Source organism: Oratosquilla oratoria, chromosome 34 (assembly GCF_046742065.1).
Source record: "Oratosquilla oratoria isolate Oo_2021 chromosome 34, ASM4674206v1, whole genome shotgun sequence".
Lineage (NCBI taxonomy): Eukaryota > Metazoa > Arthropoda > Malacostraca > Stomatopoda > Squillidae > Oratosquilla > Oratosquilla oratoria.
Window position 1 is genome coordinate 35,242,900 of NC_134810.1, and position 16,290 is coordinate 35,259,189.

Here is a 16,290-nt window from a genome sequence, read left to right on the forward strand (position 1 = left end):
TAGTGATAAGAAACCAGCACTCAAAATGGAATGAAGTAATAAGCGGTGTCCCGCAGGGAACAGTCCTGGCCCCAATAATGTTTGCTATATATATTAATGATATGGATGAAGGAATTGAAAGCTATATGAGCTTCTTTGCAGACGATGCAAAACTACTGAAAAGAGTGAAAACTGAAGAAGATTGTGAATCACTACAGAGAGATCTAAATAAAGTACAGGAATGGAGTAGGAAGTGGGAGATGGAGTTCAATACAAAAAAGTGTAGTATAATGGAATTTGGAAAAAGCAAAAACAGAATAACAGGAGCATATAATTTGGGAGAAGAAGGAATAAAAAAAGTAGAAAATGAGAAGGACCTGGGAGTCATTGTTATGAATAATATGTCACCTGAAAAACATATAAATAAGATTTTTGGAGAAACTTATAATTTAATAAGAACAATCAAAGTGGCATTTACATACCTGGATGAAGAAATGGTGAGGAAAATCCTAATCACCCTGATAAGACCAAGATTAGAATATGCAGCAACAATATGATCACTAAGTACAAAAAAATGTATAAAAAAACTTGAAAGAATACAAAGAGCAATTACAAAACTGGCACCAACACTCTCAAAACTATCATATGAAGAGAGACTACAAAAACTTGAACTACAGACACTAGAGCAAAGAAGAGAGAGAGGAGATTTGATAGCTATTTACAGAATCATGAAAGGCATAGAAATTACTGATAGAGAGAATCTGATAAAATGGGATGACAGAAATACAAGAGGACACGGAAAGAAAATAAAAAAAGACAGCTATAGAAGAGATCGGAAAAAGAACAGCTTTCCACACAGAGTAATAGACAGTTGGAACAAGTTAGATGAGAAAGTGGTGTGTGCAAAAACAATACATGAATTTAAAAATTGTTTAGATAAAATGAGAAATGAAGACGGGACCTCACGAGCATAGCTCCCCTTCCCGTAAAATACAACTAGGTAAATACACACACACACACACACACACACACACACACACACACACACACAAGGAACCCCTAAAATGTACCAACTTGAAAAAGGAATACAAACGCCGTGTTCAATTGAATCTATCATAAAAAAAAAATCTGCCTTTGCACAAAATTTGCTACAGTGGAGAGGTTTCGGTGACTTTTTTTTCCTTCATGCCTTCATACCTTCTACATCCTGGCTGTGTTTTTTTTGTTTTTTTTTTCTTATCTTGATTTATCTGAAATGTTGTCATGTAAAGCGCTTTTCGTTAAACGACAGGATATATTAAGTTCTGAATCTCGGTAATTTATTCAGTGATGAGGATTACGAAGAAAAAAATCAGTGAACCAATAACAATCCTGTTGTGTCGTTTTCCTTTGTAAATTGAAATTTTCTTCTTTAACTTCTAAAGCAAAGCGATAGCAATGCCACTGAAGAAAATATAGTGTTCATTCTAGTCAGACCAAAATGCATTCTATTTCTTTAAAAAGGTGACCCAGTGGGTCAAAGGGCTGTCTAATATATATGAAGTTGTGTTTGTGCGTGTGTGTGTGTGTGTTTGTCTATGTTTACGTTGTCCTAAATATCCTGTTACGAACAATAGTGAAGCAATGCGACACTATTGAATTCAAACTGAGCAACAATTGACCTCTTACTAGATGATATGTCCATCCTGATAAGGTCAACGGCCGCAAATAATAGGCCCGTGTCCCTATCACTTGGCCAACGAGCCCTTGAGTGGGTTGCAGCCCGCAAGCGGCAGTCAGCTAGAAAGAGAATTCGACGCTGTTCCCGCCCGCAGCGTCCTGCCCCCGCACTCCGAAGTTGATTGAGCCAGCACAGAGTCTCGGCACTCTCCTTCTACAGCTCTTACGTGACTCAGGGGCTTAATTTTCAAAGCAGAGCGACACTGCCATATACCCACCAGTATATTTTTTTCACTGTGCAGAACTAATGTATGTATGGTTTACAGGAAAAAAGAACAAGTTTTGTATGACTCGAATAGACGTTTGCTTTGGCTTATTGGCAGGGATGTTAAATAGGCCACCGCCCTCACTCATGGCAGTTGTATATAAACGGATCTATCGGTCTGAGAGTCCGTAGCACACATATACACATAACACACACAGACAGACATACACTCACTCACACGCACACACACACACACACACACGCACATATATATATATATATATATATACACACACACACACACCAAATAATCAGGCTTAGCTATCTCGAGCTTTGAACTCGGGCCCATCTGAGCGAGTCCCAAGGGTTACCATTCCGCCACTCAGCACTGGGCAACAAAATTTATCAAAATACCTGTCCCACATGAAAAAGGGGTGAACTTGATAGATTTTTTTCTGCTAATTTCAAATATGTTGTCAGGATTTCCGTCAGGCATAGTTTTTCGGTGATAACATATTAAATTGTAAACAATTATAACTAATAAATGAGGCTGATATTTCAATGAAACTTGCCTTTAAAATGTAGAAATGTATAATTTTTTAGTGTATTTTGCTTCTGGGAGATCCCTTTTTAGTGTTCAACAGTAATCAGCCATCATTGAAGAGCTCCACTTCACTTGATACCGGGTTTCCATGTTTAGAATGTCCTGGTGAAACTTCTCACCGTGCTCGTCACTGACGGCGCCAAGATTTGCAGGGAAAAAGTCCAAGTTAGAGTCTAGGAAGTGGATTTTTAGGCTCATATTACATCCCAAGGCCTTGTAGGATGTCAGTAGTTCTTTTATGACTTCAGAATAGTTATTTGCTATGTGATTCCCTCCTCTAAAAAAAAAAAAATAATAATAATAATAAAAAAAACTCTGAGCAAACTTTCTTAAATTACGGCCATGCAGCTTTTTCAAGATCATTTAACTCTTCATCAAAATTCTGGTCTCTCATCAGCTCCCTGATCTGTGGTCCAACAAAAACAGCCTTCTTTGATTTTTGCATCACTTACTCCAGGAAACTTATTTTTCAATTATGTGAATCCCTTGCCAGTTCTATCCATACCTTTAAAAAAAATTCCCTCAACCCTAGCCTAATATGTAAAGGAGGTAGATAATTTTTCTCTGAATCAACAAGAGAAGGATTGGCAACATTCTTCTTTCATGGGGTCAGAGATCGTTTCGGCCACACATTCTTTTCTTAATGATTTTTCTTATCCCGACCGTCCCACTCACAAAGAAAAAAAAAAGAAAATAATAATAATAATAATAAATAAATAAAATGCGTAATCTAACTGTATTCCAAGTAAAAGTGCCACAACCTTTTGGTCACCACAGATATTCCATTTATGATCTTCATACTTAATTTTTTGCAATAGGAGCTTCATACTCTCATATGTTTCCTTCATGTTAGCTGCATAGGCCAGAGGAACAGAAGAAATTTTATTTCCATTGACCGTGGCAGTAGTAAAGGAAAGAAAATTACTGCGATGGGAGAGGGGAATGATAAGGCTATAAGGAAAAGAGGAGAGACAAAAATTACTGAAAGAGTAAAGCACCTAGGCTAGATAGTTGTCACGTGGAGTATCTGACGAAAGAAGTAGCTTCAATTAAATAATTAGTGGGATTGTTTAATGTGTGCCTAAGGGAGGGAAGAGGACCAGTAAACTGGAGGAGTGGATATATTTCAAATCTTCAAAGAAAAACGGGACAAATATAATTGGAGTAGTTTTGGAGGGATCAGTAAATGGTAAGGTGTTATGGATGTTGTGAGAATTGGGATGGTACTATAAGCTGTGTTTGAAAAGCGTGGCCTCTTATAGAGAATGAATGAAAAAAAAAAAAAAAGCACTTCGAGCCTTACAACCGAAGCTCTTCTTTACCCTCACGTAAATCTTAGTAACCATAAAGTGTTATGGTTTTCATCGATACAAAAAATGGGTCCAGGAAAGGAAGAGTGTGTAGATTTTTTTTTTTTTTTTTTTTTGTAAGGCAGGTATGCAAGATTTTTTTTTTTGGGGGGGGGCAAAAGGTAAGGATTTTTTGGATTTTGAGAAGGCGTGTGGCAGGGTAAACAGAGAGGTATTATGAGAAGTGTAGCGAACCATCCAGTATTTGTAACACAAATGATCATTTCACTTTTCTAAATGCAAAAGATTTGCTAGACTTCGTCTGCAAGTTATAAACGCAAGAGATCTATCCGAACCTTTCCACTGGATTGCAAATCCTATTGACAGTTCCGGTAGTAGATGCAAGGGGAGAAGGAAGCTTCAGTAGAACCAAAATAATCGAGAAATATAATTGTTCTTTCAAGTCTTATCAGCCCTCGCTGTAATTTCAGTTGTCAAAACACTTGATACCTCTTCAGAGGTTGCAACCTTACCCAAACGAGGATATGGTATAGTAGATCTGATTACGCATAATTGTAAATTGACGACCAATCCAATGGGCAGCTTGACTGGCCATACTCAGATACTGCCAACATTTTATGTAGAGGTCACTCTGTATTATTGTATATCATTGTTGTTTTTTTGTATGTTGTGCATGGGTATACCTTCATTATGATAACACTATCAATTAAGTGTGTTGATCTAAAATGCACACAACCACCTGGGTAAGTAGTAAGCCCAGTAGCTACAGACCGCAACTTGTTTTTGTTTCTTTCCCTTGTCTATATTTACTAATCGATCAAAATTTATTGGTGAAAAATTGACTGCTCGAAAAAAAATATATAATTTCAGTTTTATAAAGGAGTTGTGTTTGATTAGATTAGAAATTTGACTGGTTTTAATATTTTCCCTAATAAATGAATTTTAATGAATGTGTTTTATTTTTCACTCAATATATTCACGAAACACTGATTTTTAGATGGACCCTTGGGGGTTTGGGGCACTCCCGCTGGACTAGCTGTCCGGTTTTGTTTCCATGTAAATCTATTTTGTTTTATTTGCATACTGCTTTATTGATAAGGATATAAGCTCACTCCACATTTTTACTTCTATGCATTTCCACTTCGTATGCATATACGAAAAAAGTGTGATGATAAAGTACTCATCTGAAAACGAAAGTTAAAAAATGTATACATGATTAAATCAAGGCAAAGACAATATTATATTTATCATCCTGTTAATGCTATTTTAGAAGGATATTAGAAATAAAAGTATCTGCTGTGAGAGATTAGAATAAAGGCAGGAAAGGCCGACGAAAACCCCGTGTGCCGCTGCCTGTGTAGTTGAACACAAGCTCAATAGATGGCGACAGTCAACGCGACCGCTGGCGTGGCACAGCACAAGAAGCGTGACGGATCAGGAGGTTGGTATATGTAAATAGCGTCTGCATGTTAACTATACAGTGTCAGGTCATGTATTCATGAAATATAAATGAATGGCTCCACTGCAACGATGTAATTTGCAAAGGCAGAAAATCAGATTATTAAAAACTCGTATTTCATACCTTTCAAAAGAGAGAAGGAAATTCATATACGGATTACCCATGGAGAGAAATGTATATAATTTTTTAGCAATGAGCTATATGGGTTATATACTTACATTCTTACAAAATTGTCAGTAGTATTCAAATTATCATGTACTCTCCCTAACCATTTATGCTTACATTTTATTGGTTTACGTAATAGTAAAAGGTTTATGTGATTTTTTTTTTTACATTTACTTTTGCCCCGAGCATTTACATGCACGTGTGTCATTAGTAAACAGTTCGTGTTTAGATATTGATTTTGTCAGGGAAGCCTTTACATGTCTGCAGGAAAATAGTGTATCGTGATTTCTCTATGGTTTATGTAGGTATTTCATTCGGGAAAATTAAATTGCCTTGTGCCAAGCTAAATTACGGTAATTGTTGCTTCGCATTTTTCAATTAGTCGATCAACCAAAAAGACACTTTGACTCCATTGTGAACAGAAGCCTCTTTTATACTTATCCATGACTCGCACAACTGCGCTAACATTTGCCACGCTACTCCTGCAAACTTCTCCATCCCCATCACTCCACCTTGTCTGGTCTCCCTCTTGCACACTTCCTATCTCGCAGCGTCCACTAACACACTTGTTCCATCGTTCTTCATTCGTTCGCGCTAATTTCCTTGTCCAATTCCACTTCATCTCTTTTACCGCCTCTACAATATCTTGCACTGACAAAATACAGGTTTTGCTAAGTTTAGGACTAAATTACTTAGTTAATGTAGAGGGAATGGCGTTATTCTTTTGGCGGTCAATCGTCGGGGCTCTGATGGGTACAATTTTGTTGTGCCTTAGCGTGGCGTGATGGGGGAGCGTCAGGTGGGAGGAAGTATCAGTGACGAGGGTGAGTTAGCAGGTCTTCCCCAATCTTTCTCATTGCTTTCCAATGCCTCTTGGACAGCCTTGTAAGTTTCAGGGTGGTTAAGGCGTTGTCATAACCGTCACAGGCAGGGCTGAGGATGATTTTGCACGCCCTCTTCTATATATATATATATATATATATATATATATATATATATATATATATATATATATATGTATATATATATATATATATATATATATATATATATATATATATATATATATATAGGGTGAGCGAGGAGGAACACACTTGGGAAGCGTACAGTGTGTAGTTGTGTGTGTGTAATTCACCATTCACCATGGTCTTGGGTCACGTGTTGGACTCGTGATCGATAGCTACTACCCTCCCGGATGAGAGCTCAGAGCTCTAGTGTAACCGATCTATGGGTAATGCTGAGACCTAACACACACACGCGCGCACACACACACACGCACATAATTCCCCGACCACAAGAGTTGGAGTAACGGCTCGCAGTGCAGCGATACTGAAATTATTTCAGCCCTAGGCGTAATTCGAACTCGGGCAACTGGGTTAGCAGTTGCGAACGCTACCACTGTGCCGTAGAGTGTGTGTGCGCGCGCGCGTGCCTTGACTCGGTAACCACGTTTCGGTTTCAACACTTTCCCAGCAGTATGCCGCCTGGTGATTTTTATTAATCCGGAGGAAACCTTACAAGAATGCTAATACCCAGATCCACACACACAGGAGGCCGTGCAGCGTTCCGAGGCCGATCTCTGTTGAGGAGGACCTTTGAAACAGAGCCGAGGCTGAAGCGCGAAGGACGAATAAACTAAGACACTTTAACTCCGTATCACACCTCCCCCTCCTTACCCTCTCTCCCAGTCCTCAAATCTCTATCAAAACCTCCTTCTCATCTCTTTCATCCCTACCTCTCCTATTTCACAATTTTCCATCTAGCCCCTCCCCTTTCTATTTAAAAATGCTTGCCTTGAAGTATTCTTTATGACTGTAGACTAATCTCAATTCAAAGAAGAATGCTTATCACTTTTAACTTATACTATCCCCCCGTTCTGCTACTGTCCTCCAATCTCTCATTTACTACCTCTGAGAGTCGTGTGTGTATTGCCTGATTGTAGTGTATGGGGGTTGGAACATTGCTTATAGGGTCCTTTCTTCCTCCATTTACCAAAATATTGCATTAGATTCTGACTGCCTGGCTTACCATCGCGATTTTTCACAACCCTTTCACATCATTTCACTATTGTGATGGTCAGTGATACCGGCCTATACTGTAATTCAGTGGTGTATTTACTTAATTAGAGTATACAGGAAATGAGCAACTTTCATTATGCCCCGTCTCCTACTCTTTAATTTATCATACCTAGCCTCATGTGTGTGTGTGTATTTAATTGCGGGCATAACATTTTCCTTTGTTACCCCAAGAAATAAACCCACCGACCTGAACAAATCCTCGCGCGTAGCTCGATCGTTTTAGTTTGTCGCGATAATAATAGATGGCGTTAAGTTTCACTTGGTGGCTCACGCTTTTGTTACATCGATAAAGGTGCAAGGTTTCCCGTCTTTGTCTGCTGTATTCTTGCTACTTTGGCGGATTTTCGTAGGCTTGGCGTACTCAAAAGTTAATATTCTAATATATTACATTTGTAACACTTTATCAAGCATCTATCTTCTTAAGAACTTTAGGCGAAATGCAGCTATATGATATAGATTTTAAAGGCTGAATCACGAGGAACGTGTATGGATTTGACAATTTGTCTTGTCCGAAGGTTATGCTTGCAGACAGATGGCTAACTTTTGGCTGTTTTGGCGTACAGTTGAGCGATTCGTGTGTAGCCTTTGACCTTTTTCTTCGTTTTGGCGATATTGGTGAATGTTTGGCATATTGGCTTTGAACGATTGGCGGAAGGAATACTTCTCTCACCCTCAAATTATTTCGCAAAATACGCCCCTTTGATAATTATTCAAGTAAGGAGTGTGATGAATTCTGTCAGTATTGTCAGCAGCATGAAATGAATCATAAAGTATGGTAGTGAACGAAGTAGTTGCAGTGCTAGGACTGGAATAACCAAGGGGCGGTGGTTGCTTTGCAAACGTCAATAAATACATGTTTTGTGAACATAAACGTGTTTTGGTGAAAATATTATAAGGTATGGTAGTTGTGAATACACAATGTTGCATGGAATTTCCGTCTCTGAAGTGGAAAGGTATGTTAGTAACTTTAGATGGCGATAGATAATATGAACTGCAAGTATAAGACTGGTAAAACCCAGAATTGCTGTCAAACATTTGTTCAAATCTGAGCAGTTACGTGCTTCGTATTTTAATTGCCTGTATCATTGTATGTGTGTGTATTTATCTAGTTGTAGTATAAAGGTTTGGGGCTGTGCTCCAGGGATCCCGACTCTGTCTCCACTTATCAATGGCTCATATTCATTCATGTTTTTGGCCAGGATATTTTCATCCAACTTGTTTCACAGACCTATGCATTTGTTTGGAAAGCTATATTTCTAAACATCTATTAAGTAATCTTGCCATTTCAGTTTTTTACTATGACCTTATTAATCTTTCATCCCATACCAAGAGTTTTCTCTGTATTTTTTATGTTTTTCAATGATCTAAGTGTCATTGTATCACCTCTCTCCCTTTGCTTCTCCAGTGTGGGAAATCCCTTTTTTTTTAAGTCTTCTCATATGTCTTATTAATAAGGTTTGGGATCATCTTGGTTACACACAGTGGTACTTTGTTATATTTTATTAATGATGCAGTAAAGATAGTGCTCTAGAGTGACCAGATGGCTCTTGTGGGTCCTTGTACATATTCTTGGAGACTATTGGAGTTTGGGCCTGGGTACCCTGGTGTTGGTGGCTGGTTAGTCATTTTGACTATCCATTCAAGTAAATGTTTCTTGGAAGTGTCAGTGGACACTCCCCCCCTCCTTGTGCCTCTCATATTATGTAATATTGTTGGGATATGTTTGAACAATTTGCCATCATTGTTATTGAAGCTGTAGTTGCCACTCTTTGTATTCTATTTTCCTTATATTTTTCTTAAGATGTGGCAGCCAGACAATCACTATATATTTCAGTGTGGGATGAATCGGAATTTCAATTATTATTTTTCATCTATATCCTCAAGAGGCCAATGATAGGTACCTGCTTGTGGTGACCCTTCAATATAGACCTCACCTTAGAAATCATATCACATTGCTCACTCCAGACAGCCATGAATTAAAAAACATCCAACAGTGAAACTAAATGGCAAAGCCTACCCATTGAAAAAGGACCCTAAATTGCTAGTCCTCTTGTGATATACAGCCTTCATGTCAAAGATCTGACAGTGAAAATCAAGGAAATAATCTTATGAAAATCAGTCACGAGTACAATCTTTGGATAACAGAAGGAAATTAATTAGTCCACAATCATTTCATGAGAAATACACTGGACAATAACCCCACAGCTTGGTTCCCATGTCATTGAAAAAACATACACTTTACAAATCATACAAAGCAAAGCATTGGGAATGATAAAAGAATGCACCAAAACCACTGCAATTGAACACTTGCATTTAGAAACCAAGATTTTCCCCAGAAGACATCACATAGACATATGGGCACACAGTTGTGTGCAAGAGCATTGAATCCCACTCGCATGTCTTGTTACATCACACAAGAACAAATAACAGAATGTGAAAAAAAAAATACATGAGCATAGTACTCAAACATATACAACAACTTACCACCCTGTACAATACAGCCACACAAAAATGCATTCACACCCAGGTCAGATCACAAAACAAGCTCTTCAAGATACATCAAACTTGTTTCTTTACCAATCGCCCTTCTCCCAACATCAGTCTCATAGGAAAATCATGCTCAAGAGAAGCAAGAACCACACTAGTATGCTTGCTTTTAGGACATCATCCAGCTCTAAGACAGTGCCAACATAAAACAGACCTGGCCACACAATCAAACTGCCCTAGATGCATCCATCACATAGAGTAGTACACTGAACACCTCATCCAAAATTTCCCAACATTAACTCTCCTCAGACAGTACAATAAATCTTTCTTGAGTAACTTTTGCCTCATCCTGTGGATGTTGCCAGTTACTTGGGAGCCACTGGTCTCCTGCAAGAGAGACCTTAGGAAATGGATTGACTGAATACTAGAGCCCTAAAAAAAAGGGGGTGGGGCAACATACAATTCAGACATACACAACAACCTTCCACTTGTCTATCTATATACTTCTATCATCCATTCTCATCCACCACTCATACATTTCCCTCTCAGCTTAGCTCCTCATGGATGAAGGATCATCCCTGTCTTCTGCCCACTGCCTAGGTTAGAAACAATGCAGCAAGACAGCACATCCACAGCAGGTGTACTTCATTTATATGGTGATCCTCTCTCCTCATCCTTTCATGCAGAAAATAGAGGAGACGGAGAAATCCCTTTGGGCTGTGTGAAAATATCATTCATACACAATCATTTTCTCTTCACTTACCATGCCTATTTCTACCACTACAATTGAACATTGACATTCCCTCGAGGTTTGATATGCTACATACCAAGGACTCAGACATCATTGGCTCTTTGACATACAGTTGCCCTATAGGAAAAAGTGACCATGTAACAATTGAATTTCAGCTGGTGGGTGAGGAAAGAGCCAAAGAATGAATTGCATGGGTAAGGCAGGCTTCTTAGGCTTGAAGAAATTCTTTGAAGAAGCAGATTGGGAGGAATTCATGAATACTGCCAGAACTATGAGGAAATGAGAAATCTTACTTTACATTTATAACCTAGCAGTGAGCAAACATGTGCCAAAGATTAAAGGAAGAAAGAAGCAGAAGCAAGACTGCTTCAGCAAAAGGTCAAGGACATGGCTTGGGGAAAATAGAGAAAAAAACACCAGTAGAATAAATGAAGCTTACAAACAAGCTAGATTTAATTATACAAGAATCTGCAGGGATTGAGGAAAGGAATTCCAGAAGTGGTATTGTAGATAAATGGAGATGAACTGAAACTGTTTAACAAATTCATCTGTAGAAAATTAAGACATGGTGAAGAAATTGTCAAACTAATAGTGGGTGGTGATATTTTTAAGGAGGCCTCAGGTCTGGCAGAAAAGATGAATGAAAGTTTCCAACCTGTCTTCACAAAGGAGAGCAATTTTGTAGAGGAGGCAAAATGAGCAGAACTTTGATTTTAGAAAACATGAATATAGAAGTGAGGGAAGTGGTCACTCTTTTGGGATCACTGGATGTGTGAAAAGCATCAGGACCTGATGGGATCTCAAACTGGATGCATAAAGGATGTAGAGAACAACTGGAAACAAGACTCAGTCTTATTGTATGTTTATTAAAAGAGAATAGTTCCACAGGATGGGAAAAAGGGTAATGTGATACCAATTCACAAAGGTGGAAGTAAGGAGGCACCACTAAACTACAGGCTGGTATCATTGACCATCACAATAATGAAATTATATGAAGTTTGGCTTAAGATCTGGAAGGTCATGTGTGTCAAACTTTTTGAAGTTTTTACTTGAGTGATTGATGTGCTCCCGGATAGGGCAGGGTGGGTGGACTGTGTGTACCTTGATCTAGAGATGGCTTTTAATAAAGTACTTCACAGCCACCTTATTGGAAACTGGAGTTTATTGGAAGACTAAGAGATAAATTACTTGAATTGATAAAAGACCTTTTGAAGGGAAGATACATATGGATAGTAGTAACGGATAAGATGTCAGGATGAAGAGTATTGACCAGATTTTCACAAGATTCAGTGCTAGCACTTTTAATTTCTTACCTATGTTAATGACATGATAGAAAGTCCACAAGTTTTGTCAACATATTTGCAAATGATGCAAAAATCATGAGAAGAGTGAAAAATAAGAACTGTGGGCTGTTGAAAGAAAACCTAGACACTATATTTGTATTTAACCAAGAATGGAAAATTAATCTCAGTACTAAAAAATGCAGAATATTGCAAATAGGCAACAGCTCCAACAGATCATCTTTGGGAAACTAATCCATTACAAAAGCAAAAGGAGAAAGATTTGGGAGTGTTAATAAAAGACAACCTGTCACTCAATAAACATTCAGCAGGATTGTGGGAGAGACATATGGACTGTTGCAGAAGATTAAAGTTGCTTTTCACTAAGTAAGTAAAGAAATTATGTAAACAAATCTTGTAGGAACCCTGATCTTTCCAAGACTAGACTGTGTCAATGATATTGTCTCCACACAGAGTGAAGGGTATAAGCAAGATCAAAAGAATACAAAGTGCAGGAACAAAACTGGTTTCCAATGTGCCAGATAAACCATATGAGGAGAGATATACTGGGTCTGCCAATGTTAAAAGATCAAGTAAAAAGTGGTGCATGTATCACATTTTGTGGTAAAGCAAATTTGCAAGAAATGTTTGGCAAAAGGTATTAATGTAAGAATGTTTTTTGGGGCCTTTATGGATTTGGAGAAGCCTTATGACAGGATTGGCAGGAAAGCATTGTGGCAGGTATTGTAGATATATGGGATTTGGGGAAAGGTGTTAAGGGTTTAATAAAAAACTTTTAATGATTAGTAGAGCTTGTGTTAGGATTGGGAATGGTGAGAGCAAGTGGTCTGAGGTAAAGTTGGGGCTGTGTTATGTTGCCATGGCTGTTCAATGTGTACATAGATGAGGTGGTAGGGTAGGTAAATGTGAGAGTGATGTGCAAAGGATTGGAGATGGTTAGAGTGGAGGGAAATGGGAGGTGAGCCAGTAGTTGTTTGGTGATGACACTGCACTTATGGCAGTGTCAAATGAGTCTAAGGCATTTAGTGATAAAGTTTGGGAAGTTATGTGATAGAAGGAATTTGAAAGTAAATGTGGATAAAAACAAAATAATGAAATACAAGGGATGTATTGTATTATAGTTCTATTAGCATTATGTATAGATGTGCAACGTAAAAGTGATGTGTCATTGTATGTTAGGATGGCAGTAAGTTGGTCATTGTACAGGAGACAGGGTTGACCTTTATCCATGAGAAGCTAAGATGAAATGAAAATAAATGGGTAATGGATGGGAGTGGAATGGGTAGGGTTAGGTGGATGCCTTGGATGGTTACCTCCCTTAAGTGGGGAAGAGGCTTGTGGTGTATAATTAGATATACAAGTAAGTGTGGTTGGAATTAAAAGTGTTGTGAGACATAGGTATCAGGTTATGAGTGCAAAGAGGTCATTTGAGGGAGTGGTTGTGCCTGCAGCATGCTATGAAACAGAGACTTGGAATTTGAGGGCATCGGAGAAGAAAAACCTGAATAGGTTTGATAAATATGGTGAGTGTTACATGGATAGTGAGAAATGTTGAGGTTAGGCAGAGAATGGGGGTAAGAGGAGAGTTGTTGGATAGAATAGTACTGAGATGGTTTGGGTATATGGAAAGAATGATTGAGGAAAATAGAAGTGGAAGGAGTGAACTTGAGAGGAAGACCAAGATTGAGATGGATGGGGTAAAGGGGGCACTGGATGTAACAGGAATATATATCAAGCAAGGAATAGTGAGCACAAAAGTTTGGAGATTGGTTTTAAATTGATAACGAAATAAAGGTGAGGAGCCTGCACCAGGAGGTGTGTAGCTATGGCTGAAACACTCATCTTTGCCCCATGCACTACACTTGGACTGTTGGTAATTGAAGAGAAGTACAGGATTTGAACTCACACCTAAGTGAATTGTGCCACCTGTTGAGGTTCTGTTGTTCTGCAGTGTGGCAGGGGAAAAGGTTGACCATTCATCCTCAAGGTACTAAGATGGAAGGGGTAATCAATTTTTTTTTTTATATATGAAGTGGGTGTATGATTTGACTCGGTCAACCCCCTTGTAAGAGGGAAAAATTCCTTCGGTATGTATGCATATTTTTCTTGGTAGTAACCTTTTTCATTTGACAAGGAACTTAAGAATGTGGTAGGAGCTTATTTGAATGATTATCTATTGTTATAATCTATTCATGGGTGATAATGTTGATTTTTTGCTCTCTTTCAGGATGAGTACTGTTGAAGTGTTACGGAGTTACTACCACAGATGGGATACTTTTTATAATTGGGCACTCACTATTGGGGGTGAGTTATCATGATAATTTCAGTATGTTGCTAGGCTATGTCTTGTTTCCTATGGTTTAGTATAGTTATGATTATGCCCTTATTATTGCCATATTTTTCTTTCCAGTATTCCTGAATATTGTTAGACTCTTGTTTCCCATGTTTTAGTATATTTATGGTTATGCCTTCATTATTACCATTTTTCTTCTAAGTAATTTACTCAGCAGTGTTTTTTTTTTTTGTAGTTACTAATACTTTTGCTTTATTATACAATTTTTACTTTTTTAAATTTGATTTTATATAACATCTTGTTGCCATCATCTGCTTAATACTACACAGGTTTAAATACTTACACAAACATTTGTCTTATATTATCAGACAAGCGAGTGAAGGAATGGCCTTTGATGCAGTCACCTGTTCCTACATTAGGTATCACAGCTATGTATCTACTCATGGTGCTGCTTGGCCCAAAACTTATGGAAAATCGTAAACCTTTCACATTGCGAGGTCCACTTATTGTATACAACCTAGGGGTCATGCTACTGAATCTTTACATTGGTGTTGAGGTGGGGAACATACTGAACATGCTAAAATGTATATATTAATAGAGAAGATATGCATCATCATTAATAGTTTTGTTTATTGTTAAAAAAAATTAATAAAATGTATATTTTCAGCTAGCTATTGTGTCAACAAGATTACGATACAACTGGTTTTGTCAACCAGTTGATTATTCACCTAATCCAGATGAGACAAGGGTGAGTATGTAATTGGTTCACAGTATCATTAATCTGCTTGGATTATGAGTGTCACAAAATTATTTTTATTTTGTTATGGGAAAGAGTACTCATTTATACCATCCTTAATCAAGAGATCTGTCAATATAGTCCACCCCGTTTAACAGCCTCGTGAAAACCCTCCCAGCCCAAATCAGATCTTCTCAGTCAGTATAGTCTACCTCCTTTAACAACCAGAACAATGTTATCAGGTCATCTCTTTCTCTGACCCATTAATGTTGACAGACTTAATGCCTTTATTTTCTTCTTGTATAGCTTATCTACAAGGTTGGGAACCAGTTTTGTTGCTGCTGTTTGTATCCTCTCAATCATACTTATATTTTCCACTTGGGGGGACTATACTATTCGATGCATATTCCAGTCTTGGATGGATTGGAATTTCTGCTAGTTTTTTCATTTCTTCATCCATGTAGGGAAAAAAAACACCATGTTCTGCAGCAATCCATACTTTTCTAGCAGTCTTGTTGATATATCTGTCAAGTTGTAGGTTGTCTTCAGTTAACTCTCCATGATTTTTCTTCTCTTTTGCCTTTGGAATGGATTAACTTCCAAAGGAATAGTTCATTGATATTGTGTTTGAACTATTGGCCATTTCCAATGCTTTGTCCCTTTGGTATTGAAATTAATTTTCAGTTTGCTTCTTACAAATATAGTCTCAGTTTTTTTTTAACAATTGTCAGTCCGCATTCTTCTTGTTATCTTTGCATCAACTGCCAGCATGTTAGCATAGTTTTTACCTTTTATCACATTAATGTAGATAAAAAATCCTGGGTGTTAGCACTGAATATTGTGGAACTCCACTGGTTATCAATCTCCATCCTGACATCTTATTCTCCCTTTTTTTCCTCGTGTACCTGTCCATCAGAGAACCTATCATCCATTCAAAAAAGTTATCTTTTAGTTCTCAGTCCTCCAGTATGCTTCAATTTCCATGGAAGTTGACTATAAGCTAGATTATTAGAGGCATCCTCTAGATCGATGTACACACAGTCCACCCAGCCCTGTCTTGCATCACATCAATCACTTTTGAGTTATAGCTTAATAGATTCAACACATACAGCTTTCCAGATTTGAAGCCAAACTGTTTGTCAAAATGTACATCTCGTCAAGGTATTTGACCCACTGATCTTTCACAATCCTTTTTATGATTTT

The 16,290-nt window shown here is 37.9% G+C and overlaps 1 protein-coding gene across 3 annotated transcripts in view; it reads left to right on the forward strand.

The window, feature by feature from the left end:
• Positions 1 to 8,084: 8,084 nt before the first annotated feature.
• The window catches only part of LOC143018200 (very long chain fatty acid elongase 4-like), a 36,365-nt gene continuing 28,159 nt past the window's right edge, over positions 8,085 to 16,290 (forward strand). For 2 of the 3 annotated variants that reach the window (XM_076173391.1, XM_076173393.1), the window contains exons 1-4: positions 8,085 to 8,233; positions 14,286 to 14,362; positions 14,720 to 14,907; positions 15,019 to 15,099. In XM_076173391.1, coding sequence (XP_076029506.1) covers positions 14,287 to 14,362; positions 14,720 to 14,907; positions 15,019 to 15,099 — 345 coding nt within the window. In that variant the 5' untranslated portion in view covers positions 8,085 to 8,233; position 14,286. Of the gene's footprint in view, positions 8,234 to 8,276; positions 8,416 to 14,285; positions 14,363 to 14,719; positions 14,908 to 15,018; positions 15,100 to 16,290 lie in introns of those variants that run through there. The other variant, XM_076173392.1, reaches the window with a different exon arrangement.